The sequence below is a fragment of the Siniperca chuatsi genome, linkage group LG22 (assembly GCF_020085105.1).
Source record: "Siniperca chuatsi isolate FFG_IHB_CAS linkage group LG22, ASM2008510v1, whole genome shotgun sequence".
Taxonomy (NCBI): Eukaryota; Metazoa; Chordata; class Actinopteri; order Centrarchiformes; family Sinipercidae; genus Siniperca; species Siniperca chuatsi.
Genome location: NC_058063.1, coordinates 21,148,872 through 21,176,373, shown reverse-complemented (window position 1 = coordinate 21,176,373; position 27,502 = coordinate 21,148,872). Strand labels below are relative to the sequence as shown.

The window sequence follows — 27,502 nt, the reverse complement described above, 5'->3', positions numbered from 1 at the left end:
GCTACCGTCTTTGATTTGGGGAATTGTTTCACAAATTATCAGATTAAAAATCTTCATAACGAAATATTTTTTTAGTCAGATGGTTAACAGTTTTAAACAATTACCTTTAAATACCTTTAAAAACAGCGGTATGGGATTTGTCTTTAAGCTAAACTGGATGCTTTTAGCTCTGTGACTCAAACGTGATGATAACACGAGATGAACGTCGACCAGCTGGAAGTTCTGGATTTAACCATAAAACCGAGAGACGGCTACAAAAGCAGCAGCACCATCTGAACCAGTTTTATTTATTCAACCGCATAGAAAAATCCAACACAGACAACAGCAGCCTTTGTTCTGTACAGCAGTGCTTCTCAAACTCAGAAGGAAAAAGAAATAAGACAAGTAAAAAGTAGCAAACGTAAGGCACTGGATCTCTAAGAGTTTTCTGAATCGATCAAACGTGATGAGAGAAAGAAAAATAAACCCAGTAAGAAGAAAAAGACAATTACACAAAAGGAAAAGGACATGAAACCAACAGGAAAGACGAACAATTAAAAAAAAAAAAAAAACTAAACGTAAAGCAAGAAAGTCCGCACACCTAGTCCACACGTAAACCACAGATCTACATATACTGCTGTGGTTTTATACAACTCTTAAAGCCGCTCTCAAATTATATTTTGTGATATTAAATTATTTTTTGTCCGCTTAAAACTCGTTTGTTTTTAGCTCACAGTGCTAACAGACACTTAGATTAACACTTGGTTGACACTCGTTGCTTTTTTCTTTTTTTTGTTGTTGCTTAAAATATGTTTAAATGTCTGATGCTTTATGGACATGCTAAGCTCTCAGTTGTTATGCTGCGTTCAAGGGATGCTGGAGAGTCTGAAATTTGACTTGCTATTAAAGAAACAGGTCTACATATTTTGGAAGTATTGTTAGGTGAGAAGATTGACACCACTCATGTTTATGCGGTAAATATGAAGCTATAGCCAGAAAATGGTTAGCTTAGCTTAGCACAAAGACTGGAAATAGCTAGCCTAGCATAACCCCCAGTAAAACCACACATTGTTTTTACACACATTGTTTTAGAGGTGCTTGTAGGTGGATTCTGTTACTTTTCAACAGAGCCAAGCTAGCTGTTTCCTTACGTTTCCAGTCTTTATGCTATGCTAAGCTAAGCTAACCAGTTGCAGCTTCATATTTAACATACAGACATGAGAGTGGTGTCAATCTTCTTATCCAACTCTCAGCAAGAAAGGGAAAATTTCCCTAAAATGTCTAGCTATTCGTTTAACGAAAAATGCAATGTGATGCTGGTCAAATCAAACTTCCTAGTACAAAACGTTACGTTACCACGGGACACGTGACATCAACATGTCAGCAAACTCTATGTAGCTCTACTCTGAACATGTTTGTAGTCCTCAAAACACACTTACAGTTTGATTCTTTAAATCCATACATCCGTGCGTGGTTTAACTGCTGAGAAATGTAAAATGACATGTAACCTTGCACTTGTTAACATGCTACGCTAATGAGCTAGCTAATAATAAGCTTGATAGTTTCCGCAACGAGCCGGAGCATTGCGACACATCGAAATACACGAATGGAGTTTCGGATTCCCCGAATCGGTACGAAATTCAGGCGAAGACACGACGACGAGACGATTGATCGAACTGATTGGTTCTAGCACACATTTTCTATGTGGAATCAATCCGATCCACCAATCAGATCTCCAGGTGAGGCGACAAGAAACGATTAGAAGAGAAGGAAAAAAAAAAAGGCGTCAAAAAGAAGCAGGAAATGTCCGAGCAAGAATGAGCAGAAACCAAACAAGCTTGGGGGGAAGAAAAGAAGAAAAACAAAAAACACCTTCCTGTGTCCTCTCCTCTCATTGGCTGAGAGCTAGTATCCTCTCTACCGGCCCCTCCCCCCGTGGGAAGAGTTAAACTGGACATAGTTAAGCCCCGCCCCTGTCTCTACATGTCTCCTCCTGCTTGCCCCCCTCCCTGGATCATGGGCTCCCCTCCCTCTCCCCCCTCCTCTGTAGTTCCTCCTCGACCCTCTGTTTGACGTTGACGGTTTGAATCCCATCCGCTCATCCCTGTAGTCCTCTGTGCTGCAGCCGACAGACAACAGAGGCGGCAGGTAACCCACCTGGCCGGGCTCCGGTGTCCCCAGTGAGACGTACGTGTTGTGGGGGTTGATTGGTTTTTGGTGGGCTCGATAAACATGGGAGGGGGTGTTGTCCCCGGAGACGGTCGTCTTGGAGATGACGTCATAAGGTAATGGAGAGCCAGGGGTGCTGCTGGGCTTCATGGTTGTCATGGCGACAGGGACATCCTTGACGCCATGGTTTGAAACCAGCTGAGAGAGAGACAGACGGGTTTTAATTTGATTTAATACAACTACTGTTAAAATACCACTGTAACAACAACAACAACAACAACAACTACTATTGTTAATATCCCACTATAAGAACAACAACTATTAAAATACCACTGTAAGAACAACTACTACTATTAAAATACCACTGTAAGAACAACAACAACAACAACTATTGTTAATATCCCACTGTAAGAACAACAACCACTGCAACTACTACTACTATTGTTGATATGCCACTGTAAGAACTACTAAAATACCACTTGACTACAACTGTTAATATAACACTGTAAGAACAACAACCACTGCAACTACTACCACTATTGTTAAAATACCACTGTTAACGACTACAACTACTATTAATATACCACTGTAACTACTACCACTACCCTTACTCCTACATTATACACATAATTATACTAATATCATAATATACCTATACTATACCTCCTCCTACTACTACACTTACTTCTAGTCCTACTACATTTTATATATTGAGCATTTGACCCCTGTGATTTTGCAAAGCTGTGGAGAATACATCATTTATCTGTGTGAGTGTATGTGTGTGGTCTGTACTATGGGATTGTTGTTGAGTGGCGGGTCCACCAGCAGCACCGCTCTGGGCAAACTCTCTCCCTGCTCCTTCTTGAGGGCTGATGGGAAAGAAAAACTTCATATTAAAAGCTGCACCGAGACATTTTATATTTTGGCTCCCCCTGGTGGTAAAAAAAACAGTTACAGCTTGAAATTGAAAGCCTTCATTAAGCAGATTTTATTTTTTTTGGTGCAAATCTTAAAATGTCTCAACCTTTTATTTTGGACTTGTAAAATAAAAACTGTCTACGTACCAAAACCAGGTACCATCACTGCTCTATTGTTAGCATTAGCCACATTAGCAGCAGCACGACTCTCCAGAGGACCAGATACTCGGCCGGACTCTTGGCCAGACATCATGTCCCCGTTGGCGGGCTGACGCTGCTCGATTGTCCCCTGGCTCACCTGGAGCTCTTCAGGCGTGGATGAAGACTGATATCCCAGCGAAGAGGGGGGGTATGGAGGCACGCTCTGAGTGTACAGCGGGTGTCCCTGGCCTTGACCTGGGTGGTAGCCCTGAGACAAGGGTGGGGGAACCGAATATGGTGGATTTGAGGTGGGATACCCACCCTGGTAGCTGGGGTTTCTGGGTGGGTGCATCTGGTGCTGTTGCCATGACAGCGACATCCTGTGGGGCGGAGGCTGGGTGACGGGGTACCCGGCCTGGTTGAAGGAGGGGTCACTGGAATGGGGGGGCTCAGTGAGTGGGGCTTGGTGGTCGTACTGAGGTGGCATTGATGCTGAAGTCGGATGGTACTGGGGGTGTGGGTACACCTCCTGGTGCCTGGTGGGGGTGTTGGAGGGAGGGTAGTGGGGGGAGGGGGATCGGGAAGGGAGCTTGGGGTGCAGGGTGTGGGCCTGCTGGAGGGGGAGGAGGTATATGTAAGGGGGGAACATGGGCATGGAGTAGGCCTGGAGAGAAGAGAGCAGGAGTAAACGTCAGCTCCTTTCTGCTTTTGACACCAATGAAAAGTTTGACGTAGTGTGAAAGAAAAGTTCGACATTTTGAGACATACTCTTGGCCCTGGTTACCAGGCAACCAGCGGAGACTCCAGGAAGTTTCTGGTCCTAACCAGGAAAGAGTCTGGCTCATAATCCCCCCCATGAAACAGCATATTGTCATTTTTACACTTCTGTTTTCGTGCAGATTAAACAAACTAGATACAACGTGTTATTAAGTGACCTTTAGAGGTGCTGGTAGGTGGATTTTGCTACCTTTCGACAGAGCCAGGCTAACAGTTTCCCCATGTCTCCAGTCTTTATGCTAAGTTAGCCAGCTGCTGGCTGTCGCTTCATACTTCACATACAAACATGAGAAAAGTATCTTCTCATCTTACTCTCTCCAAGAATGTTAATAAGCATATTTCCCCCCAAAAAATGTATATTTCAACTGTAAAATGTCCTGCTCACAATTCTTCAAAGACCAAATTTAGGGAATCCTCATCAAAATGTTTATGTGTTTGTTAAATATCAGATTTTATTTTTTAAATTTTGTTTTGGGGGGCTTTTTGCTGTTATTTGATAGGAACAGCTGAAGAGAGACAGGAAATGTGTGAGGACTCGAACCCGGGCGTGCGCGCTCTAAGAGCTCAAAAGCTTTCATCTTGTACACTCTAAGTTACTATCTAGTTTCTTACCTTGATACCCAGGTTGAAGAAAAACCTCAAGATGTTGATATCTGCAGAGAAGACAAATCAGGTTCAGGCTCAATCAAGCACTTATCACAAATATCACCTTGTGTACAGTGGTGCTGGTAGCTGGCACCTGGATACACCTATGGAAAGGCTACATTTTAAAACATATTCGGGTGAAAGCCTTCAGGTTACCACCTTACTTCTAAATTTTTTTTGTTTTCTCAGTTATTGTTCAGACATACAGGATTTCCTGCATGTACATGCTGCTCAGGTAAAAAAAAAAAAGCTGCAATCTCAAAAATGTCAGCATAAAAATTTAAATTATAGTTTTCATGGAAAGTTTTCCAATCATGTTTTTTTTTTTTTGCTCCCGATCCTGAACCAACACCTTTAATTTAATGACACTGTGCGGTTCCTGAGTTTTACAGAAAACATTGTGTCGATCGACAGCTGGCGAACTTGCCGTAAATAGACGGAGGATCAGAAATGGATCGGGTTTTAAATAGCCGATACCGATCCATGACAAATTCCCCGGATCGGTCCTGACTCTAGACATCCGCGGTGACGTGCAGTTTTTATTATACTTTTGTATTACACATTAATATTTCTATATAACTATTCTACACTACTATTATTATTTCCTTTGTGTCAGTATGCTCTCTCACTGTTAGCTCAGACACTGCAGTCATACTGCTTCATTTGTAATAAAAGTTCGAGCTGAAGCAATTAGTCGAATAATCGTTTTTTCAAGCAAAAATGCCAAATTATTTGCTGGAATATCTTTGGGTTTTGGACTCAGGGAACTTTTAATGGGCATTTATCACAATTTTTTTGACATTGTATAGAAAAAACGATTAAATCAATTAACCCAAAAAATAATCAATTTAAATTTTTTTAAATTTTATTTGTCTTTCTCCCCTCTGTTGCTCTGTAAAACACTATGACTAACACCTTCAATTACAAACACTGTCTAAACATAAATCAATTAGATTTAAGTCACTTTTTAAAAAAAAAACGGTGAAAATTCTCCGGTTCTAGTTTCTCACTTTCAGGCGATACTAAATTATTAATAATATAATATTATAATAATCTGAATAACTTCATCCAGCTCACCTTGGGGCAGGTCATCCCCTGACTTGCTGGAGGAGTAGGGTGGATTCGGAACCATGTCGCCCTTCTCCCCCTGGGGGAATCCGGGGTACAGGGGGTCCTGGTAGAGCTGGGACAGCTGCTGCAGAGGAACGGCTCCCGGGATGGACTGGTGGTGAGGGGGTGGAGGGGGGTGTGCAGACTGTAACTGGGTATGATGAGAGGGGGGGGTGTGACTGCTGGGAGGGAACATGAGCCGGAGACTCGGGCTGAGCCTGGGAGTGCTGGGCGGGAGGGAGCGGGGCCTCCGTTTGGTTCTGAGTGGTGGGGGTCTGAGATTGGAGAGAGGGATGGGTCGGGGAGGCGGAGAGAGAGGGGAGGGATGTGGGACCTGGGCCGGCTGGACGTGGAGGTGAGGAGGGGTGACAGATGCCTGGGACTGTAAAGAGGTAGAGACGGGAACCGAGGCCTGGGAGGTGTGGGGGTAGGAAGCTCCTGGAGCTGGGTGAGAGGACTGGACCTGGGCCACCTCAGACTGTGAGAGGTACTGGGCCTGAGACTGGGGCTGGAGGTGGGAGACAGAGGCCTGGGCCTGAGGGAGGGAGGTCTGGAGGACAGATGGCTGGGCCTGGGTCTGTGGCAGAGAGGCCACTTCAGTGTGGGACTGAGGTTGCTGCTGGGGGTGAGGAAGACAGGACTGGGCCTCGGTCTGCATCTGGGGCATCAAGATTTGGTTTTGGGGCAGACAAGACTGGGTTTGCTTCTCACCCTGGGTTAATGAGGCCTGGGTTTGGGTCTGGGACACAGAGATCTGGTTCTGGTTTTGGGGCAGAGACACCTGAGGATGAATTTGGGACAGCGAGGCCTGGCCGTGGAAGGTACCTCCAATATTTGGCAAAGAATCTGAAGAAAGAGAGAAGACATGAAGACGAGGAGCGACATTATTAGCAAATAACTCCACAGAAGCTTTCAGATGCTTAATGCCATCTAATATGATGATGTCAGATGTGACGATCATCGTGCCTTAAATTCCTGACTTGGCTGAGACACACGTCAAACGACACATTGAACCCGAACCTATCATAATGTATAAAAAAGGTGGAGGAGGAGGTACAATACACATTTTAAGACATCCTCAGACCTAACTGTCAGTTTTAAACACCAGACAAAACAGCATCTTTCCTAAAAACTAAAAGGCTTTCAGGAAAAACAAGTCCAACAAAGTTTTATAAAGTCCGACATCACTGGTTTTAGACATCAGGTCTTCATTTTGAAAGAGAGATGCCTAAACCCAAGTATTTCGATGCCGCGTTCACTCTTAAACTTTTTGTTTGATGATGGTTTGTCCAGTGCCTGAGACCTGATGTCTGATTGTAAAACATCTTAGATACGACAATGTTTTTCCTGAAGCCTTTTGGTCTAAAGGCAGGGGGTGTGGGCTGCCCCGGTGTTCACGGGGGTTTAAGGCGCCGACCGTGAACAGCAACATCCACGGTTCGAGTGTGGCTTTGTTGCATGTCATTCCCCATTTCTCTCCCCCTTAATTTCTTGTCATCTCTCTGCTATCAGCTTTCAAATAAAGGCGTAAAAAGAATAAATAATTATAAAAATGATGAATGGGGTATGCTCGAAACTAACTAACTAACTAACTAACTAACTAGTTCGTACGACGCATGTGTCTACTTAAAAGTAAAAACACCTATTTAAAAAATTAAGTCTGACTGAACAGATTTCTTACTTGTAGTTTGTGCGGAAACTGGTGGAGCCTCGCGATGGATAAGAGGGGAAGAGGATGAGGAGGGTGGTGGTGGTGGACTGGGGGAGTGGGGGAGGTAGGAGACAGGCGAGGAGGAACGAGGGAGGAAGGCCTGTGCAGCGGCGGGAGAGGGAGCAATGGGAGCGATAAATGTGGGAGGTGGAAGTGAGGAAGACGGACGAGGTGAGGCAGGTGATCTAGGAGGAAGAGCGGAAGAAGTGGAGGTGAGAAGTTTAGAGGAAGAGGAGGGGGGAGGAGAAGATGAGGAGAGGGCGTGGGGAGTTGGGGGTGATGAAGCAGCAGGCAGATTAGGGGTGAGGAAGGAGAAGAGAGTGGCAGAGGACGGGACGGAGTGAGGCACAGCACCACCCGTTACAGAGGGTTTAGTGTTCGGGGCAGCAGGGGGAGGAGAACTCGGTGTAGCTGCAGCTAAAGCATAAGACTGTGTGTTTGTTTGAGCAGTTGGGGCAACACAGGTGGAGCTGGACGCTGTAGCAGCAGCTGCGGTGGCGGCAGCCATGTTTATGTTGGGGGTCGAAGCCTTGAGCGAGCTCAGCCGAGTAGGCTTAGAGTCAGAGTTTGCAGACGGGGCAGCAGGAGGTTTTGCAGCAGGAAGGGTGGGGTTGGTGGGCGTAGTCGTATTTGTAGTAGGCGCAGTAGTGGCAGCGGCTGCAAGTGGCGGGGTGGAGGATTTGGGTCTTTCGTCAGCAGAGGGAGACGGCGCTCTGACGTCTTCAACTGGACTCTTCTGTAAAAGCACAGAAGAAACATTAGTGTTTGCACGTCTACTGATCTGCAGCTTCCCCCTAAAAACTTTACTCAAGTACAGTTACATTACACTTTCATCCTGCCAATATTTGCTCTGTTTTACATTCACGCCGCAAGACAAATTCAAGCATGCGTTTCCTGTTTCAGTACGCCCCGCCATGACGGACTCAGAATACACCTTTGTTCAACTTTGACTGAGAGGGCCAATAGAAACACTCGTGCGCTGTGTTTGGGATTGGAGAAGCTATTATTCATCACCACGTTAAGAGCATAATCACACACCCCAGACGACGAACCGCAGCGTCACTCTCACACTGTGATACTCTGATCAATACTTACTCATTCATCCCTTCAGCTAGCGGTCCGATTCTTCCCTGCTACACATTGCTACTGTCCTCGTGTGCACACAACGCAAACAAAACGGGGGAGCAGCTCATAAAATCATGGCTCCGTAGCGGTACGAGTGGTCAAAACCTCCGCAGGGCACTTCAAAAAAGTCAAGATTAATTGATAATAAAAATAATAGTTTGTTGCAGCCCTATTTAGATTAATATAAAACACTACCAGCTATATTTAGTTGTTTGAAGAATTGAATGAACGAAGATCAGCTGGCATTAAAAACCAGCGCCATTTTTACAAACTGTGGAGACAGAAAGCTTCCAGAGGTGTTATTCAACAGTGTGGAACAGACTGTGCAGTTTTGTACAGCGTGACATGTTACAATGTGCGAGACCGGTGTGTATGAATCAGGCCGGGTGGGAACAGATCAGGTAGTCACTGTTACTGTTTCTAATTTGACTAATATGTCCTCAGATTTAGCAAAAGGTTATAGTTTAGTAGCAGTTATTTCTCAAAATTAACCGCTCAGGGACTTATTCAGACTGGTGAAAAATCTTTATTAACTCTCAAAGGGATGACGCCTGTAGAGGCGCCAGATATGACTCATCTGGGGATTTCTAGCGCCATTTTGAGGGCCAACAGCTGCATTAGTTGGAAAACTGCAGCTATTTCTAAAATTGTGCTTTAGTGTTGAAACCACATGTTGATTTGACTCTTAGTGGTCGTTCATTACTACTGAATAAAAGATGCGATGAACAAACGTACCGTCTTGTTTCTCTGGGATCTTCTCTTCTCTCCTCCCTTCTTCCTCCCTCCATCACCCTGCATCCCAGGCTGGGTCTGAGGGGTGGAAAAAGATTAAAAAACATATTTATGGGGGTCACTAAAAAGACTGAAACACCCCTGACTCACTGAGACAACATCTTTTAAGGAGAACAAAGAGTGTGTGTTGCTGTAAGCCAATTCAGGAGGACAGCTGCAGTTTCTGTCCTGATTGTAAAATAGAGTACCAGCTTTTTACACATTGATAATCAAAAATAGCATATATGTATTATTTATATATATATATAATGTAAATTAATGAGTCATATGTAAGCAAAAGGCTTCATTTAGGTCCTCAGGTAAGAACCAGCCTTAATGTTGTCATCTCCCCCTGTATGCAGATGATGTATAAGCATGTAAGCTGTAAGTGTTTCCACATCCAGTAAAAACACACGCCATCTGTTTGACCACATATCGGCGCCTTTTAACTCACCCCGAGGGCGGGGAAGCTGCGCTCGTCTCTGAGCTGGATCTCCACCAACGCCACGTTCCTCTCCTCCTCCTCTTTGGCCAAACGCTCCTTCTCCGTCAGACCGAAAGCAGACTCCACCGCGCTCTTCCTATAAGAAACAGACATATTATAATATCCGTTAAACACTCGCAACATTTACTAGTGTGTCTCTTTTTTAGCCTCATACTCTAATGTTCAAATAAAAATACACACAGAAGATAAATTAAAACTGGGGATGAACTATGGTGCCTGGTATACGTACTGTCGACACACTGACCTGTTGGCTTTCACGCCTCCTTGCTCCTCTACGGTGGCCTGCGGGGGCCACGAGTGCTGCTTCTGCACGCGCCCACTGGAGCCCGGTGCTGTCGCCTGGGAAACAGAGGAGGATGCTGGGACGTGCTTCCCCCTGCCTCTGCCTTTGCCCCTCTCCTCCCACTCTGAGAGGGAGAGAAGGATTTTCAGTCAGTTTAACAGTTTATAAATGTGTGTTTAGGTGACATGGTGTGTGTGTGTGTGTGTGTGTGTGTGTGTGTGTGTGTCCATGTGTGTTGTGTGCCTGTCTGTGTGTGTGACCACAGTACTCCAGCTGCTGAGCCTCTTCATTGGGAGGACCACAGACTCCACAGCTGACCTGTCTGGGAGGACGTAGACACACAGAGACACACACACACACACACACACACACACACACACACACACACACACACAACTCAAGTACTGTAGTACAAATCTGAGGTACTCGTACTTTACTGGAGACTTTTCATACCACGTTATACTTCTACTGCACTACATCTCGGAGGGAAATACTGTACTTTTTTACCTCGCTACATTTATCTGACAGCTTTAGTTTCTTTACAAATTACGATGTTTACATACAAACCATATGAAGAGCTTATAAAATATGCTAAATATAAAATAAGTACAGCTGAAACGATTAGTCGATTAATATGTGTGACATAAAATTAATCTGCAACATCATTTAAGTTATTTTTCATGTAAAAACATCTCATGATTCCAGCTTCTCAAATATGAAGATTTGCTGTTTTTCCTTTTAATTGTTTTACTGTATTGTTAATAATGTTGAGGTTTGGACTGCCGGTCGGACAGAACAAAACACTGTGGAGGCATTTCTCACTATTTTCAGGATTTTTACAAACCAAACAATCAATCGATTGATGGAGAAACTAATCAGCAGATGAATCCAGAATGAAAATAGCTGCAGTCCGATATAAAACAGTTCAAAACGAGCTCCAGCTCAACAGCTACAGCAGTAACTTTTACATTAATGCATGAGGAATAATAATCTGAGGATACCTGTAACAGAGTATTTTTATAGTGTGGTATTAGTCTGAATACTTCCTCCACCTCTGCACACACCTACAGTGTAGTGTGTGTTGTTAGTGTGACTTACTTTCTGCCCAGTTCTTCTATGTAAACTGTCACCGGGCCGTTGTTGGGTGGCACCTCCTTGATGGTTGCGTTGTAGTTCCGTCCTCCGCCATCGAGACGAACCTACAGGTGATGCACACACGCGAACAAATAATGTGAAAACTGCCCTCGAGGAAGCAGAGTTTAACTCGGGACGCCGAACACACACCTGGCAGCGGTCTCCCACAGTGAACTGCATCCCAGCAGCGATACAGTAGTCCATCCTCTGTTGTGCTAAAAGTAAAAAACAAACCAAAAACTTCAAAAAATTGCTTTTTAGGGCCGCAACTTGTGCTTATTATAATCATTTATTATTTTTGTGATTAATAAATTAATGGTTTAGTTGTTCACTGTTCACACTACCCCACCTGTCCAGTCTGTTTATATATTTTGTTATGTATTATCCTATATTTATTATATAGTGTACTACACTCATACCATACTTTATTATAATTTATACTCTATATTGCTGGACTATACTACTTACTATTTTATACTATAGTACTTCATGTCACCTTGCACTATATCTTATATCCCATACTATATTATGTTACTGTTTTATTACATTATATTTCTATATTAATACAGACAAACACTAAGTGTCATTACTTTATCATATTATTCTGGCGTACGCTGTTTAAGTATACAAGACTTAGCTGCTACTAATCGCACCACTAAGTCACTCTTGGCTTGTAATTTTGAGTTTAATTGTATAGTTTCTACTTTTATAATCTAATTTAAAAAAAAATAATAATTTACTTTATTTTTATGGACTTTTTTCCGTCCTTGTGCTGCTGTAACCCCTGAATTTCCCGTCTGGAGATCAATAAAAGCTTCTCTTATAAAATGTAGAAAATATCACATCACAAGTCACCGCAGCCCAAAGTGACGTCTTTAAAACTGCTTATTTGGTCTGAGCAGCACCTCACCATTTCTAAAATTCAAATGCAAGAACATCTTCATGCTTGAGGAGAAAGCAGAAAGAGTTTGGATTGATACATTCTGTGTCAACAGACTAATCAATTGATCAGCTGTTCTGTTGGCTTAATAAAGGCAGTTCAGTGTGCTTCCTTTGCGTCACCTCTCTTGGTCTTGTGCCAGACGTCGTACTCTATGTTTCTGAACAGAGTCGGGTTCAGTGAGCGTCGCACTCTCTCAGGCAAAAGCCGGCCACGCCCGCGGCCCTAACACACACACACACACACACAGTTATTAAATGATAATGTGTTCAACAACCAAGGCAGTTCAGCAGGTGTATACAGGAGTTTGATAACATTTCTTTGACCGTGTGTGCGAGTTTGTGTGTTTTACCCTGTAACTTTGGTTGTTGTGTCTCGTAGCCGTCATGCTTGTTCCGTTTTCTACCCTGCGTCATAAAACACACACACACACACACACACACACACACACATCATGAGATTGCATATGTAGTTTTAAAGTTTTCTCCAGTGGTGGAAGAAGTATTCAGATCCTTTACTTAAGTAAAAGCGCTAAAACCTGCACTGTGAAAACACTTCACTTCAAATAACAGCCCTGCATTTAAAATTGTATTTAAGTAAAAGCATGTGAGTATTATCAGCTAAACGTACTAAAGTCTGACAGTAAAAGTCGTCCCTGTGCAGTAAAACGCTCCTGTCAGTGTTTATTATATCTGATGTTTCTGCATTAATGTGTGTGTTGCATTTTACTGCTGCAGATGTTTCAGGTTGAGCTCATTTTATCTGCTTTATATACTGTTGGGCAGTTTAACCTGCAGCAATGCATCATGGTCTATAAGATCATCACGTGTCTGTAGTGTCGCTGTCCTGTGAGAACCACGTATCTCTAAAAAGTCAACGTTTCGTGAGAGAAACAGCCTGTTTTCAGCTCTGTGACGATGCGTTTCCCAGCTGATCCGAGGGGGGGTTAAAGAGTTTATTCGGCTTCAGGAGGAGGAGAGTTTTCTCAGCACATGAAGGAAACTCTTCATCCTTCAGCTCATCAGAAAAATTAAATTTAACAAATTTGGAGATACATGTTTTTCACTGGACAGGAAGTGTATGAAAATCTGAAAAGTAACTAAAGCTGTCAGACGAATGTAGTGGAGTAAAAAGTTCAATATTTGCCTCTGAGATGTAGTAGAAGTAGAAGGTTACATAAAATGGAAATACTCAAGTAAAGTTCCTCGAATTCGTACTTAAGTACAGCACTTGAGTAAATGTACATTCCACCACTGGCTCTCTCTTAACGAATAAAAAATTTAAAAACATGTCAGCAAGTTCTTAGTACTTCACTAAGTAAAAAAGAAATATAGTATACAAATAAGCAGATAAATAAATGGTGACTGAAAAAATAAGTAGGTAAGCAAAGGAGCAACTAAATACAGTAAATGCACTGGGCTTAAATTACTATAATAATAAATAGCTAAATTAGTTATTATGAATCTGTGTACGGAAGTTCATTCTTTAACTTTGGGATCAATATATGGTGAAGAAAATCTAAACTCAAGGGTCCACTTACTAATGATTCAAAGCTTTCAACCGTCATGACGTCTTCTTTCTTCCTTTAAATGAATGAAGACCTCAGAGCTTAGATTCTCTTCACCACATAACTTGTAAATAAGTTTAATTACATGAAAATGCTTTAAAAAGGTAATTGACACGTTTCCTACCGGAGCCCCTCGCCAGCGTCCAAGTCGGACTCGTCGCTGCTGCCGCAGGCGGCCATGATGTCGTCACTCAGGATATCAGAGGGTCGGCTGATCCGCTGGCACGGACCCAGAAAGCTCCGGTCAACTTTAAACACACCGTCATACAGCAGCTCGTACAGGATGGCTACAAGACACAGAAGGACTCACAGAGTCACTAACGAGCCAAATGGCTGCTGGGATTTTTCACAGACACGATTTACAGGAGTGGACGATGTGGAAAATAAAATCGTCCATCATTCGGACTCGACTCTCCAGAACTGTGACTTATTTTGGGCCCAGAGCCTCAGTTTAAGAAACATTCGTCCTGATGAATTTAACCACAAACACTCACACTGGCAGAGAGCAGCGTTCTTAATGTAGCTGACGGGATAAACGCTGTCGTAGTGATTCCCGTTCAGGAAGCACAACCGCACCTGAGACAGGAAAAACAAAAAGACTTTAAAGTTCAGCGTGAAAGAGTTTCTGTTGGGAATCAAAGTGCAAAAATATTTAATGACTGAAACACTTATTTTGTCTACTTCCTTTGGGGACAGAATAGAAACGAATATATCTATAATTATATGCCTAAAAACTGTTATAAAGCTTCACAAAAGAGCTTTTGTTAGTTTTTCCTCATTCGAATCGCGGGTCTAAGCACAGAGTCGTGTGCTGCACAGACTGTAAAGCAGTAAATTGTGATTTGTGATATTGGGCTGTATGAATAAAACCGTCTTGACCTGACAATGATATGATTTATTGCAGGTAAAGCTGAAACGATTAGTCGATCGACAGAAAATTAAGCAACACTTTTGCTAATCAAGTGTTCGTTTCAGTCACGTTTTAAAGCAAAAATGATAAGAATACACTCGTTCCAGCTTCTCAAATGTGAGAATTTTCTGCTTTTCTTTGTTTTGCTTATAGAACACTGATTCACCATGTTTCCACTATTTTCTTATATTTCACAGATCAAATTATTAATCGAGACAATAACTGGCAAATTAATCAATAATGAAAATAATGTTTTATTCGATTGCATAATCTGGTAACTCAATGTATAAGCTATGTTGTCTTAAAGAGGGAAACATTTAATCCCAAGGTAATTTTAAGACTCCAATATTTAGATTTTAAACATTTTCTCCAAAACTCTTTCACGGTATCTTTAAAAAGTCGGGGATCCGCCGCGACTGGAAATATAAAATAAAGAGTTTAAACAGCTGCACAACATTTAAGTTGAACTAACAGATCCAATGGTGGGGAGAGAAAGATCGAAAAGGTCTGGCTGGACCTGCGTTGAACTGTTTCAGTCTCACCTTGTCCTTGAAGTTGTTGTCTGTGATATTGACGGCCGGTTTGCCGGGCTCCTGGAAGATCTGAAAATCCCTCCTGCAGAAACACAGAGAGACAAATATAGAGAGAGAACGAGGAGTGAAACGTGGGAAACCCCTGACAGTGTAGCCTCGATGACTCATCAACATCTGACCCTGAACGCCGTTTGGAGGAAAAAGGAGAGAGATTACTCATCACAATCTAAACGTAGATCAACTTCTACTGTAAAACTCACTGTGTGTGTTGTTACATTGTTACCAGTCGAAACCAATACATGTCAAAAAAAGCATTTTATATTGTCAAATAACTGAACAAATGTCTCAACACATCCTGACGTGTGACCGGTGGGCTGGAGGGAAGCAAACTGAATACAGGTATGTTTTTACCTGAAGTATAGCAAAGCATGTACCTGATTAAAGGAGCTATATGTAAGAATTTTTGTTTGAATCATTAAAAAAATAAAAAATAAAATAAAATAATCACCAGAATGTGAAGAAGTGTAATGTCGGCGGCTGTGGCTTTGAGGTAGAGCGGGTCGTCCACTAATCAGAAGGTCGGAGGTTCGATCCCGGCTAGATACTGAACCCCAAATTGCTCCCGAGAGCCTTCGGTGTGTTAATCCGTTTCTTTGGACTGATGAGCAGTTGGCACCTTGCGTGGTAGCCTCGGCCATCAGTGTACGAATGTGTGTGAATTGCTAAGTAAAGACCATTTGCGTTGCTAGCTAGCTAACGAGCAATATACAAAGCTATATCACTTCGTACCTCAAGAGGCGCTAGTGAGTCACTGTAGCGTCCAGTCTGCCCTCAGTCCAACATGAGAGGATGAAGAAGTAGCGCCGCCCCGAGGACAAAAAAAAAAAAAACACGTTTGGCGGCAAAGAAAGAAGCGACAGAAAGAAAAGCAAAACAAGAGCTAACATTGGCGTTGCGTTCCACCGCTGGAGACAGCGAGTAAAGGGCTATTTAGCGATAGCTTATAAAAAAAGGTAGCGAATTGTGACAAGCTAAGTTAGCAACTCTCTGGTCCTGCCCCCAATTTGTTTGGTGTATGAATTCAACAAGTGGCCAATTCTTTCATTTAGCTCCTTTAAGGTCGCATTGGAAACGTCTCACTCTGTAAATATGTAATCCATCAGTAAACAAGACACTATGTGTGCGAGTTTTTCACACTCCTTCACTAACTTATCTTACAATATTGAGCGTTTAGTGTGCGGGCGTTTTTTTCATTTTTATTCACGTTGTGCTTTCCTTCAACGTACTGTACCTGTAACATATCCAGGTGTACAGAGGTTGTTTTCAATTGTATGAGGTCACTACGGATTGTACGAAAATGTAAAAAAAAAATAGCAGGTTATAGCAGATTAAGGGGTGACACAACTGACCACCTCCTATCATTTAAACCGCAGGTCCGTTGGTGTCGGTGTCGGTATTCTGTGAAAACTGATTTTCAAATACAGTGACGAGTCTCAGCATCCTGTTTCATGCGGAAACACGTCAAACAGAAGAAGAAAATCGCTCTCTCTTTAATGAGATCTTTAATGAAAGCACATTTTAGACGACTCTTACTTGTACATGACAGCCAGCGCGTTGATCTCCACCTCTCCCACCCATTGCTGAAAAACAGAGAGCACCACAAATTTCACTGCACTGACATTAGTTATTACAAACATCAATAAGCGGTCACAGCGTACAGAGCAAACAAGACAACATTAAATATTTCACCAAAAATAAAATAAAGGGAGTGAATCATTAAGTCTGTCGTACCTGCGGGTCCTGAAGCTTGTACAGGTAATTCTCAAAGTCGCCTTCAATAAACTGCAACACAGAAAACACAACTGAGCACAAACAACGCAGACCAACAAGAGAAAGTCGCGGTTTTAAGTCTTAAAACGTTGTGTTTGCAGTCCTCAACAAGTCATTATGTGACGTTCACAATATTTAAATGGCATTTTAAATCTTCAGAGTAACTGTCAGTTTAGCAAAAATACAGAAATAATGAACCACTTTTTTTAAAAAGAAATTCTATTTATTAATTACTTTAAACTTAACTTTGTAACCTTTAAATGCAAACTGCTCACGTGTATTAACAGTTGCAGTTGTTTCGGAGCCGAATGTTTTGCACGTTGCCTCTTTGATGGCTGGTTTTTGGTCCCACATTCACCTTCAGACGTGTTTCTACAATCGAGTTTGTTTTAAGCCCTCACGCTCATTCACACACACACTTTGGTCTGGTGTGATCATCTATGTATCGTTGACGGCTAATAATAAATAGTGAAAACCGTTGTGGCCAAAGGATGAAGGAATGTTTTCCTCCCGTTTGAGTAACGTTTGCTAAAAAAGCCCAGCTGTTTTAGGAAATTACTTAGCCTGAAGTGAAAGTCAGAAAGTACTGCGAGATGGACTAACACATTGTTGGTTTTGGTCTTTTCCTGAGATAGGAAAAATATAGAATAACACCAAACTGATCCTTTATAGGAAAACACAAAATCAGTCATCTGCTGCTGAATTACTTTTTATTTCTGGCTCAAATTTATGTATCTGTTGTTTGTTTCTTCTTCTTCTTCTTCCTGCGGATAACTGCCACAATATGACGTCACATCCAGATCATTTTATGTGCAGCTTCAGAGGAGTTTGATTGCAGAAAGTGTGTGCCAAGGTGAAAGAAGGACATTTAAGGGGGAGAAATTAATTGAATTGGAGAAGAGGCAAACAAAGAGACCAATATCTACACTTTTAGGAGCTCAGAAGAGACCAGAATGCAATGCAGCGACACGCAGCGCTTTAGACAAAGACATCACAAACACACCTCATGTTTAACAACTAGTTGGCCTGCGAGTCACATTTATCCACCTGTACACGCACATCTGACTCAAGGCAACCGGTTCACCGCCCTGCTCTGCAAGATGCTGAACGGCATTCTGGGAGATGTAGGAAAGCCCTGCTGTAGAGCGAGGTGAGGCGTAGCTATTACATCACGTCATAAAAACGGCAAAAACTTTTGCTTTCAGTTCCTCCTCCTGTCATTCAGCGTCAGTCGCGAAACTTTCGGTTCACATAAACACAAATACAGAAGCAAAATCTGCCGTCTCATCCCGCAGCGTCGCAATCGTTTATGACTTTTACATTTCTCTCTGATCCCGGATCAATTACAGCTTAGAGCAACATTTGCATCTCACTTTCAGTTGCTTGTAACGCTGCTGATTCACAGAGAGGAGCTTAATATACTGCTGCTCTCACTAATACTCTGTATTTTTCAACACAAAAATAACTAACTTTGTTTTGTTCGCCACATCCCACTTCAGACTAAAAAAAAAAACAATGATCATTTCACTCAGACATACAAAACAATCCTCTCCAATCCCAAATAAAACCACTTTAATGACAACTGGGGAGGTTTGAGGCTCTGATTGGGCCATCTGGTGTCAGTCAACAGTGTACATACCGCCTCGTAGCTTTCTCTGTTCTGCTTCAGGAAATCCACACATTTGGCACGAACTTTGGTATGAAGGCTTTGGCAATGCAGCACCTAGACGGGGGTCAAAGGTCAACAGTGACAAACGCACAATAACAGTTAATGTCACACCGTTAACGTACATTCAAAAGTTATTAACATATATAATTTGTTTAGCAAGTTTTTTAAAACTTGTACTCGCTGTCTGAACCCATACCACTTTATCTGCGTTACATTAAGAAGTGAATTCCGAAAAGTTGCAAATTTAAGTGTTCACTTTAAAAAGTGTGAAGTTTGTAAATGTTTACCGTTAGCATTTTAAAAACCTTTTTACTTGAGCTAACTTGTATCCGGCTAACATTAGACACTTGCTAGCACAACAAACAGACCAAGCCCAGCTTTTCACCTGTGCTCAGTAACGTTAAGCTAGTTGGAAACTTAACGCTAGCTTTTTCTTCAGTTGTATCACTTTACCTGCTCGGCGACAGCCCGAAACAAGCACGAGCCGTCTTTGGCAATCTTCTTCCGATGCAAACCTATTGATTTCAGGTAGTCATCCATTAATTTCTCTACCCTCTCCTCATTACTTTGCATGCTTCCGCTAACGTCCATGCTAGCGGGGGCTAGCCGCTAAAGCTAGCTAGTAAAGTAGTCAAGCTACCTGCGTGTTTGACGGTTTTGACTGCTAGCGGTTAAATCTTTAAGACGCCACTGGCTACAAGTTGTCAATATCGCCCCCGAAGAGAGTTAAATATCTACATCTACGATCTAACGAGTGTCGAAGACAACAACAACCGTTTCCAGTTTCGTTTTTCAAGAAGCCCTGTTCATCCCAGAGACGATATTCCTGATTGTGAGAAAGTGAAAGTAGTGCCGTCAACTTTAGCTGGGAGTTAGCAGGCAGGCTAACAACTAGCGACACGCCCCCTTCTTGCTCTACGGTGTCAAATTAGACACAACGCGTCATAGCATTTCCTGTTTGTCTACCAAAATAAAAGTCTAAGTAAATTAAAATATATACCAGTGTTCCAAAATAAACGCCCACTAGAATAAAACACAACTACTGGTCAGATCTTTTAATACAAAAATAATTTCAATAGAGAAGATTAATGACTCATCCGCTTTAATCTAATACAAAAATACACAACTTTCGGTTTTTCAAAATAAACTCCTCCCTGTCAGAATCAAACAAAAACCCCGGTATTTGCTATCAAAATAAAAGCCTTGCCTACTTGTAATACTTCATAGACGAACATTAGAATAATTTAATAAAGAATGCGTTTTAAGAGGAACACATATTGAATGAAACCACAACTACACTTTGTATGTTTTATGCAGTGTGTTGATTTGTTGTGCAGGACTGTCACATGCGGGGGGAAATCGCGTGAAATCCTGAGCTCCACGTGGTCGGTCAGAGTTAAATCACAGTGTGGACACACCGGAGGACACCGCCCACTGTGGGCTGCATCAAGCTGCACAAACTTAGGGAGAGCGGAAATATGCATTCATGAATCTAATTTCCCAATTTAGAATTTTTCTAGAAGGGCACATATATACATAATTAATTAACAATATAGAATTAGGTAGTAATTATAAGCAGAAATAGAGATTGTGTTCAATCACACTTTCAGTCAGGTCTGTTGAACATGCAAACATGTGAAATTTGTCAACAGGTAAGCATGCAACTCAACATATATGAAAAATACAGTTTCCAGTAATAAATAAAAAACAATTTCCCCCATAATTAGTACAAAATTACACTATTGTTATCTGGAAACCTTTTAAGGAAATTGCAAGAAAGTTATGCACCCGTAAAATGAAGCGCTACCACGGTGGTTAGAATAGATATCTCTGAAGAATATCTAATGCAACAGTTTAGAAAAGTTCTCAACTATGTTAGCACACTTGTCAAGGTGCCTTTTATTTTGAAAATAATGACCTACGTGTCTAGTCCTACCAAACTTGATGCTTCTTCTGTTAGAGGAAAATCAGTAAATGTCAAGTTTAACTCAACAAGGGCGCTCAAGGCCATTTTGCATCTTCTTCTGTGGTATTTTTGTAGGTTAACCCGACCTTGGTTGAAAACTGATCCTACGCTTTTTAGTATTTTGTACTTGCCGGAGATGAAGACAAATCTTTCCCAAAGCTTCCTGCCACAACAGATCCACACTGACACACCTCACAGATGTTCACGAAATACTGTAAAAACAACAAAACAAAAACAAATAAAACTTCATACCATTAAGTCTGCAGTTAGCTGCTGTGGAAGGATAATAATAAATAAATATTAGATCTGACTTGGTATTGGAAAATATGGCTATTAAAGAATCAGGAGTAATTAAGTTACTAAGTACATTTACTCAAGTACTGTTCTTAAGTACAAATTTGAAGTATCTGTGCTTTACTTGAGTATTTCCATTTCATGACACTTTACTTCTACTCCGCTGCATTTCAGAGAAATATTGTACTACATTTGTCTGACAGCTTTAGTTACTTTACATTTTAAGTTTTTACACACATGATGCATTGTAAAAAATGAAACTACCAAACAGGTTTATAAATTTTTAGCTTAAACGACTGTTTAGATAACTGATTAAAAGTCATTTTTAATGAAACATTTCATGGTTTCAGCTTCTCAAATGTGCCCGATTTGCTGTTTTTTCTTCGTTTTAAACGACGGTAAACTGAATAATTTTGAGGTTTAGACTGCTTTGGTTAATTTTGACGTCATTTCTCACTTTTTATTTTACGTTTTACAAACCAAACATTAAATAGATTAATCAAGAAAATAACCAGCAGATTAATCTACAATGAAAATCATCATTAGTTGCTTAAACATCATGCATGAGTAATAATATATAATTGCATACTGTATATATACAGTATATCATTAGATATTAACTCACAGGGGCCATTTCTCTTCATTGAGTGCTTTTACTTTGATAATTTAAGTACCGAAAAGGTTTCAGTCGTAGTCGTCTGGACACTGTTTTCAGAATCAAGACGTTTCGGCTCCCATCCGGAAGTCATTCTCAATTGTGAAAATGGTCTGATAACTCAGAAATTTAAGCTACTCTGTGTTACATAAGCCCCGCCTTCAGGAAGGAGTCTACCTGAGTATCTGTTGATTAGCTAGTTTCACCTGAAACTGACCTAATAGTTTCCATGATGGCCCAGTAATCAGTAATCAGGCCTATTGTTTTCTGGCTGCACCTCCCTCATCACTGTTAAGTACCTGATTAGCATGTGATTGGCTTGACCACGGTGTTAATACACTGTGGTAAACTTTGGGCAGATTGAATCTCAGACCACCATTTCTGTTCAAAGAGGGGTTTTCTTTTTTCACAAAAATGGCTTCTTTGACTCCACTTTCAAACCAACTCTTCTCTCTACTAAGAATCTCCACCTCGCTGTCTTCAAATGTGCGGTTTGTAGCTTTTAGATGCAAATGCACGGCGCTCTGCAATCCCGAGTTAGCGTGTCGTCTGTGCTGATAAAGTCTTTTGTGAAGTGGCTGTTTGGTCTCACCTATGTACCGTTCTTTGCAGTTTTCCTCACTGCATTGAATTGAATAAACTACATTGCTCTGTTTCTGTGTGGGCATCTTGTCCTTAGGATGAACGAGTTTCTGAAACTCGTTCATCCTAAGCAATGTAGTTTACTCAATTTTTCAACCATTTTCTTCACAATTGAGAATGACTTCCGGATGGGAGCCGAAACGTCTTGATTCTGAAAACAGCGTCCAGACGACTACGACTGAAACCTTTTCTACGATGGAGCACTCCTGGACGAATGAGGGACTACACCGTCATAATTTAAGTACATTTGCCTGATTACGTACTTTTACTTAAGTAACATTTTCAATGCAGGACTTTTACTTGTATTCGAGTATTTTTGTAGTGTGGTATTAGTACTTTTACTTAAGTAAAGGATCTGAATACTTCCTCCTCCACTGGGCCCATTCAGATATCCATCCATGACTTCAACCTCTTAAATTCCATTAATAAATAGTTTGTTTTTCTCTCCCATCAATTATTCGATGGTGCTTCCTTCCTTTTCCTCCATCCTTCTGTGGCTCAGCTACACTCTCCCTCCGCCTCTCATCCCTCCCTTTCTCTCCTGTTTCCGGCCTTCTGTGGTTCCTCCATCTCTTCCAGCAGTATTGATTTTCAGCAGAGTGCTAAGAGGCGAAGGCAGACTGGGTGTTGGCTAACACTGATCTGGATTCAGCTCATCCTCTGTTCTTCACCTCGTGGACGTCTGTTATTCATTTCAGTGTGTTATTAAGAATTAGCATGTTGAATACAAACCCGTGAACACGCTAAAACCCCACCAGCAGGTGGCGCCAGATCTCGAACTCTTTGAGCTTCAATGTAAGTAGAAAACAGTTTTAGCCACGCTAGCGGTGTGGGATGTTGTTCGGCTGGTCCACCACTTTGGTCCAGACTGAAATGTGTCAACAACTAGTGGATGGATTCCCATGAAATTTGGATCAGACATTCATGATCCCTCCAGGATGAATTATAATAACTTTGGTGATCCTCTGACGTTTGCTCTAGCGCCATCATCAGGTCAAAGTTTAAATTTGTCCATTACTTTTATTTATGACCAAATACCTGCAATGACTAATGACTTTCCCATCGGCCTCAGCTGTACTTTGAGTTTAGTGCTAATTAGCAAATGTTAGCATGCTTACAAGCTAAACTAAGATGGTGGGCATGGTAACCATAATACCTAAATATCAGCATGTTAGCATTGTCATTGTGAGCATGTTGATGTTAGCTCCAGCACTGCAGTGACTCACAGAGCCGCTAGCATGGCTGTAGACTCTTAGTTTAGATGTCTGAGGTTGTTTCCAGTGTCTTTATATATAATCCACCAATTAGTCATGTGACTTATAAATGACCGTAAATGCTAGGTGTAGAAACCAACATTACATCACCATTTAAAGGAAATGTTCGACATTTTTATTTGGCTTTCTGCCTGAGAGTTGAGAAGACTGATATCACTCTCATGTCCATATGCTAATTATAAAGCTAACGCCAGCAGCTGGTTAGCTTAGCTTAGCATAAAGACTGGAAACAGGTTGGAACAGCTAGCCTGGCTATGTCCAAAGGTAACAAAATCCACCTATCAGCACCTCTAAAGCTCACTAATGAACATGTTATATCTTGTTTGTTTAATCCGTACACAAACCTGTAAGTGTAAAAACAACAAGTTGTGGTTTTACAGGCAGTTATGTGCCGGACTGACTTCCTGGAGTCTTGTTGTCACCGCGAGGCAAGCTGTTTCCAGTCTTTATACTAAGCTAAGTTAACTGGCTGCTGGCTGTAGCTTCATAATAACCGTACAGACGTGAGAGTGGTTCAATCTGAACATCTAACTCTCACCAAGAAAGCGAATAAGAGTGTTTCCCAAAATGTCAAACTATTATTTTAAGTGTGAAATGTTGTTTTTTTTATACTGTAAAAGTATTTATGATGATTTTTCTGCTGATGTCAGGTGTATTAAATTATTTTTTTGCTTCCATAAACATATTAAACATTCAATATTGACATGACATCCACATTTAATAATTAACTGTCACTTTAACTGCCATACTTTCTGATGGAAAATGTCACATCTAACGGCATCTCTGTCTCCCTCAGGCCTTGACCTTTGACCTTTTGATCAAAAGGACTCATCGACTCCTATCTTCCACCTCCTCTTTTATGCATCCTGTCTTTCTTTTTTTATCCTTTTAACTTCTTCTTCACCTGTTTTTTTTTTAAATTTTATCTCCTTTTCACTTCCTCCCCTCGGCTTCTTTCTCACACTCTTTCTTTACCTCCTCCTCCTCCTCGCTTCACCTCCTCCTCTTTCACATCTTATCTTCCTCCCTCCACACACCACTTCTCCTCCCCCTGTTGGTTTCTCCCCCCTTTCCTCTCCTTCAATGCCATTTACCAAAATCTAATAATGACCTTTGTGTGCATGTGTTTTTTTTTTTGCCCTCCCTGAACCTTCGTGCCGCCCGATGATTCGCTGAGCCCGGAGCTGCTCCCAGCAAATGGACAGGCCTCCTGCTTGCCGCCATGGAGACCTACAACATGCCAGGTAACCATGGCAACCGCTGAGGAGGGGACAGGACCCATGGCGATTGACACTTATCCTCCCACTCGTTTGGTGAGTGTGGTGCGTGACCTTCATCCCTGATTTCTCTCTAAACTGCCTCTTAAATTCTCAGTTTTTCAATCATTTCTGATCCAAATCTGATGTTTAGATCATTTCAGCTCACCATTATATGACTCTATACTATAGCGTGGTACTACTACTATTTAATACTATGGAGTCTATAGTATTAAATAGTAGTAGTACCAGTGAGTGGTACTGCTACTACTACTTACAGTGAGTAAAATCTCTTCTTTATCACTGTAACACGATCTTCCTGCACTCCGGCACGCGAGTACATTTGAGTAAAGACGAGGTGTGAGTAGAGGTGAGTCAGATGAAATTAAACTTTATTGATCACTGCGGCAGCAAACAGTAACAGGATACAGCAGAGAGAAAAACAAAATAAAATAAAAAAATTCAAGCAAATAATGTAAGAGGGAGACAATCTGAGATGATCACGGGGAGGTTTTTGGATTTCATGCTTCTTCGTGTTTTTGTGCTTAAAATGAAACAGCTCTCAGCACCATTGATTGGAGATACATTTCATATTAAAACCACATGTGTGCAGGTGTTTCTAGTATTGCTGCTCTGTGTGGTTTGTGGGAGTTTCAGGTTTAAGTTTGAACGCTGTTGAAATCACTTCCTGTCGCTATCTTGTTGTTTTCTCCTACAGGATCAGGATAGCCTCTACTGCAAGTGTCTTCATTATTATTAATTATTTAACAAGTTGGATTACACGTCGTAAATCTTTACTAACAGACCACAATAAGAAAAAACAACAAAAAAGGTGTGATTTTATTAAACCTTTATTCGTTATAATGTGCAAATTGTATTCTGGTTTTACAAAGCTGTTTGAATTCATCCTCTTAGCGTGACTTCAGTTAGCTAGCAAAGAAGCTATCACCAATTCAATAGCTCTTCCGCTCACTTGAACTAAACGTTAGCTTGTTAGCGAGGTTTGGAGAATTAATTGTAGGCTACTAATAATATGCTATATACACACAGTTAAAATCAAGCAGTACGAGTAATAAATACAGAAAATTAATTACAAATCAGAGAGAATATGGGGGCCTTTTTTGTTCTGTTATGTTATGTATGTCCTTTTAACTTATGTGTCATTGTAAATATATAAAAAAATAAACAAGCGAGTAATTGATTATTGATATTTGAGGGAGCAAATGTTCCTGTTAAAGAGCGCAGCGTCTTTGCACTAGTTGTTTTTCTTCTTTTACAACTGAATGTGCAGCAGAGGTAATGGAGCATTCACTACAACAAAAACAAAAGAGTAACTCAACACCCTTTGAAAATCTTGTCTCTGCTGACCTCCAGTGGTTTAACATCTCACCCGGCTGCAGTGATGCACAGGTGTACTCCAGTACACTGTGACATCACTGTTGGGTGTGGTTACAGGTGCGCTTCTGACCGCACCAATCAGCGAATCTGGGTGCGAAACAAGCTCAAAGCTTTCAACCACAGACGGCAGCAAGACGCTGCTTTTCAGCTGGGTGTTAAGTTACGGTTGTCGTGGAGAGCTGCGTCGATTAACGCGTGAATGTGATTAAATTGTTGCTTTCCTGGAGCGCTGACGCACATTGATGCTGGGGAAAAAGGACAGCGGCGCATCCTGACGATTGACGCGCGTCGTAAAGGTCGTGTTGTCTCACGGGTCTGACGCTGCAGTCAAATTACATGTGAAAGATGGTACACATGAGCTTCAATTTTAAAAATATTATACTACGTGTTCATATAATACAGAGCCTGGGAGGTGTCAAAAAATAAACTACTTCATGCGCACGACTGAATAATTTGCGCTCTCAATTTAGCATAATTTATCACCTTCATGGCATCTTGTCCTGGATCCTGGTTGGATCTCTTGGACCGAGATATGTGGATATACTTCAGGTTTTGGCCGCTACAGCGTTGTGTTATCTTTTCCCTCATCCCTTAAATGTACTTCACAGGATAACGTAAGTAAATAACGTAGCAACTACATTAGAAGAAGAGCAGGAGAAAAGTAATCGACCTTACAGAGTAAATGTCGTCTTCGTCAAACTTCTGGCTGACTGAATCTGCCAAGCAACATATTTTTTCTGCCCTCTACAACAGACAAAATGTGTGTGTGTGTATATATATATATATATATATATATATATATATATATATATATTAAATCCAGAGCATTAATTACTAAATTTTGCGCACAAATTACTTTCTTTTCTCCGTGACACCTCACAGGCTCTGTAATATAAAAAATAATGTTCATTAAAATATATACTCTCTGGTCTCTGGCCACGCCCACGTGAACAGGAAGTGACATCAGACCTGCTGGATCAGTTGGTAGTGTTGGATGAAATAACCCTGAACTGAAGCTGCAGAGAAACTGTTTGGCTGTTGGTTTTTAAACTTTTCCTTCAAAGATGAACTTTCTGGTTTTGTGAAAAGTGTTAAAAAAAGCTTAGTAATTCTAAAATGACTCTTTTTTTTTGTCTCGGCAAAACTACATATAGTGCAACTTTAAATTAAGACAATTTAGACTCTTAGGAGCCCCATGTAGTTATGTAAACACAAATACATTATCAATATACAACACAAATATTAGAAATATCATCACTGTCCTGCAGAAACCTTGTACCTTCAAAAATCCTCAAAACTCA

General features: G+C 41.4%; 2 protein-coding genes across 2 annotated transcripts in view; both read right to left on the bottom strand.

The window, feature by feature from the left end:
- The window catches only part of LOC122870258 (low affinity immunoglobulin gamma Fc region receptor III-like), a 1,099,642-nt gene that overhangs the window by 562,252 nt on the left and 509,888 nt on the right, over positions 1 to 27,502 (bottom strand). The gene's annotated exons all lie outside the window — the stretch shown is intronic.
- otud4 (OTU deubiquitinase 4) lies at positions 267 to 19,620 on the bottom strand. The gene is given in 22 exon segments (XM_044185063.1): positions 267 to 2,346; positions 2,941 to 3,017; positions 3,213 to 3,870; positions 4,596 to 4,636; positions 5,706 to 5,850; positions 5,885 to 6,060; positions 6,063 to 6,584; positions 7,420 to 8,185; positions 9,310 to 9,384; positions 9,800 to 9,926; positions 10,095 to 10,273; positions 11,231 to 11,332; positions 11,418 to 11,482; positions 12,330 to 12,432; positions 12,560 to 12,614; positions 13,899 to 14,061; positions 14,269 to 14,350; positions 15,227 to 15,299; positions 16,811 to 16,857; positions 17,009 to 17,059; positions 18,687 to 18,770; positions 19,170 to 19,620. Coding segments are annotated over 22 exon segments (4,179 nt in total). The 5' UTR covers positions 19,308 to 19,620; the 3' UTR covers positions 267 to 1,896.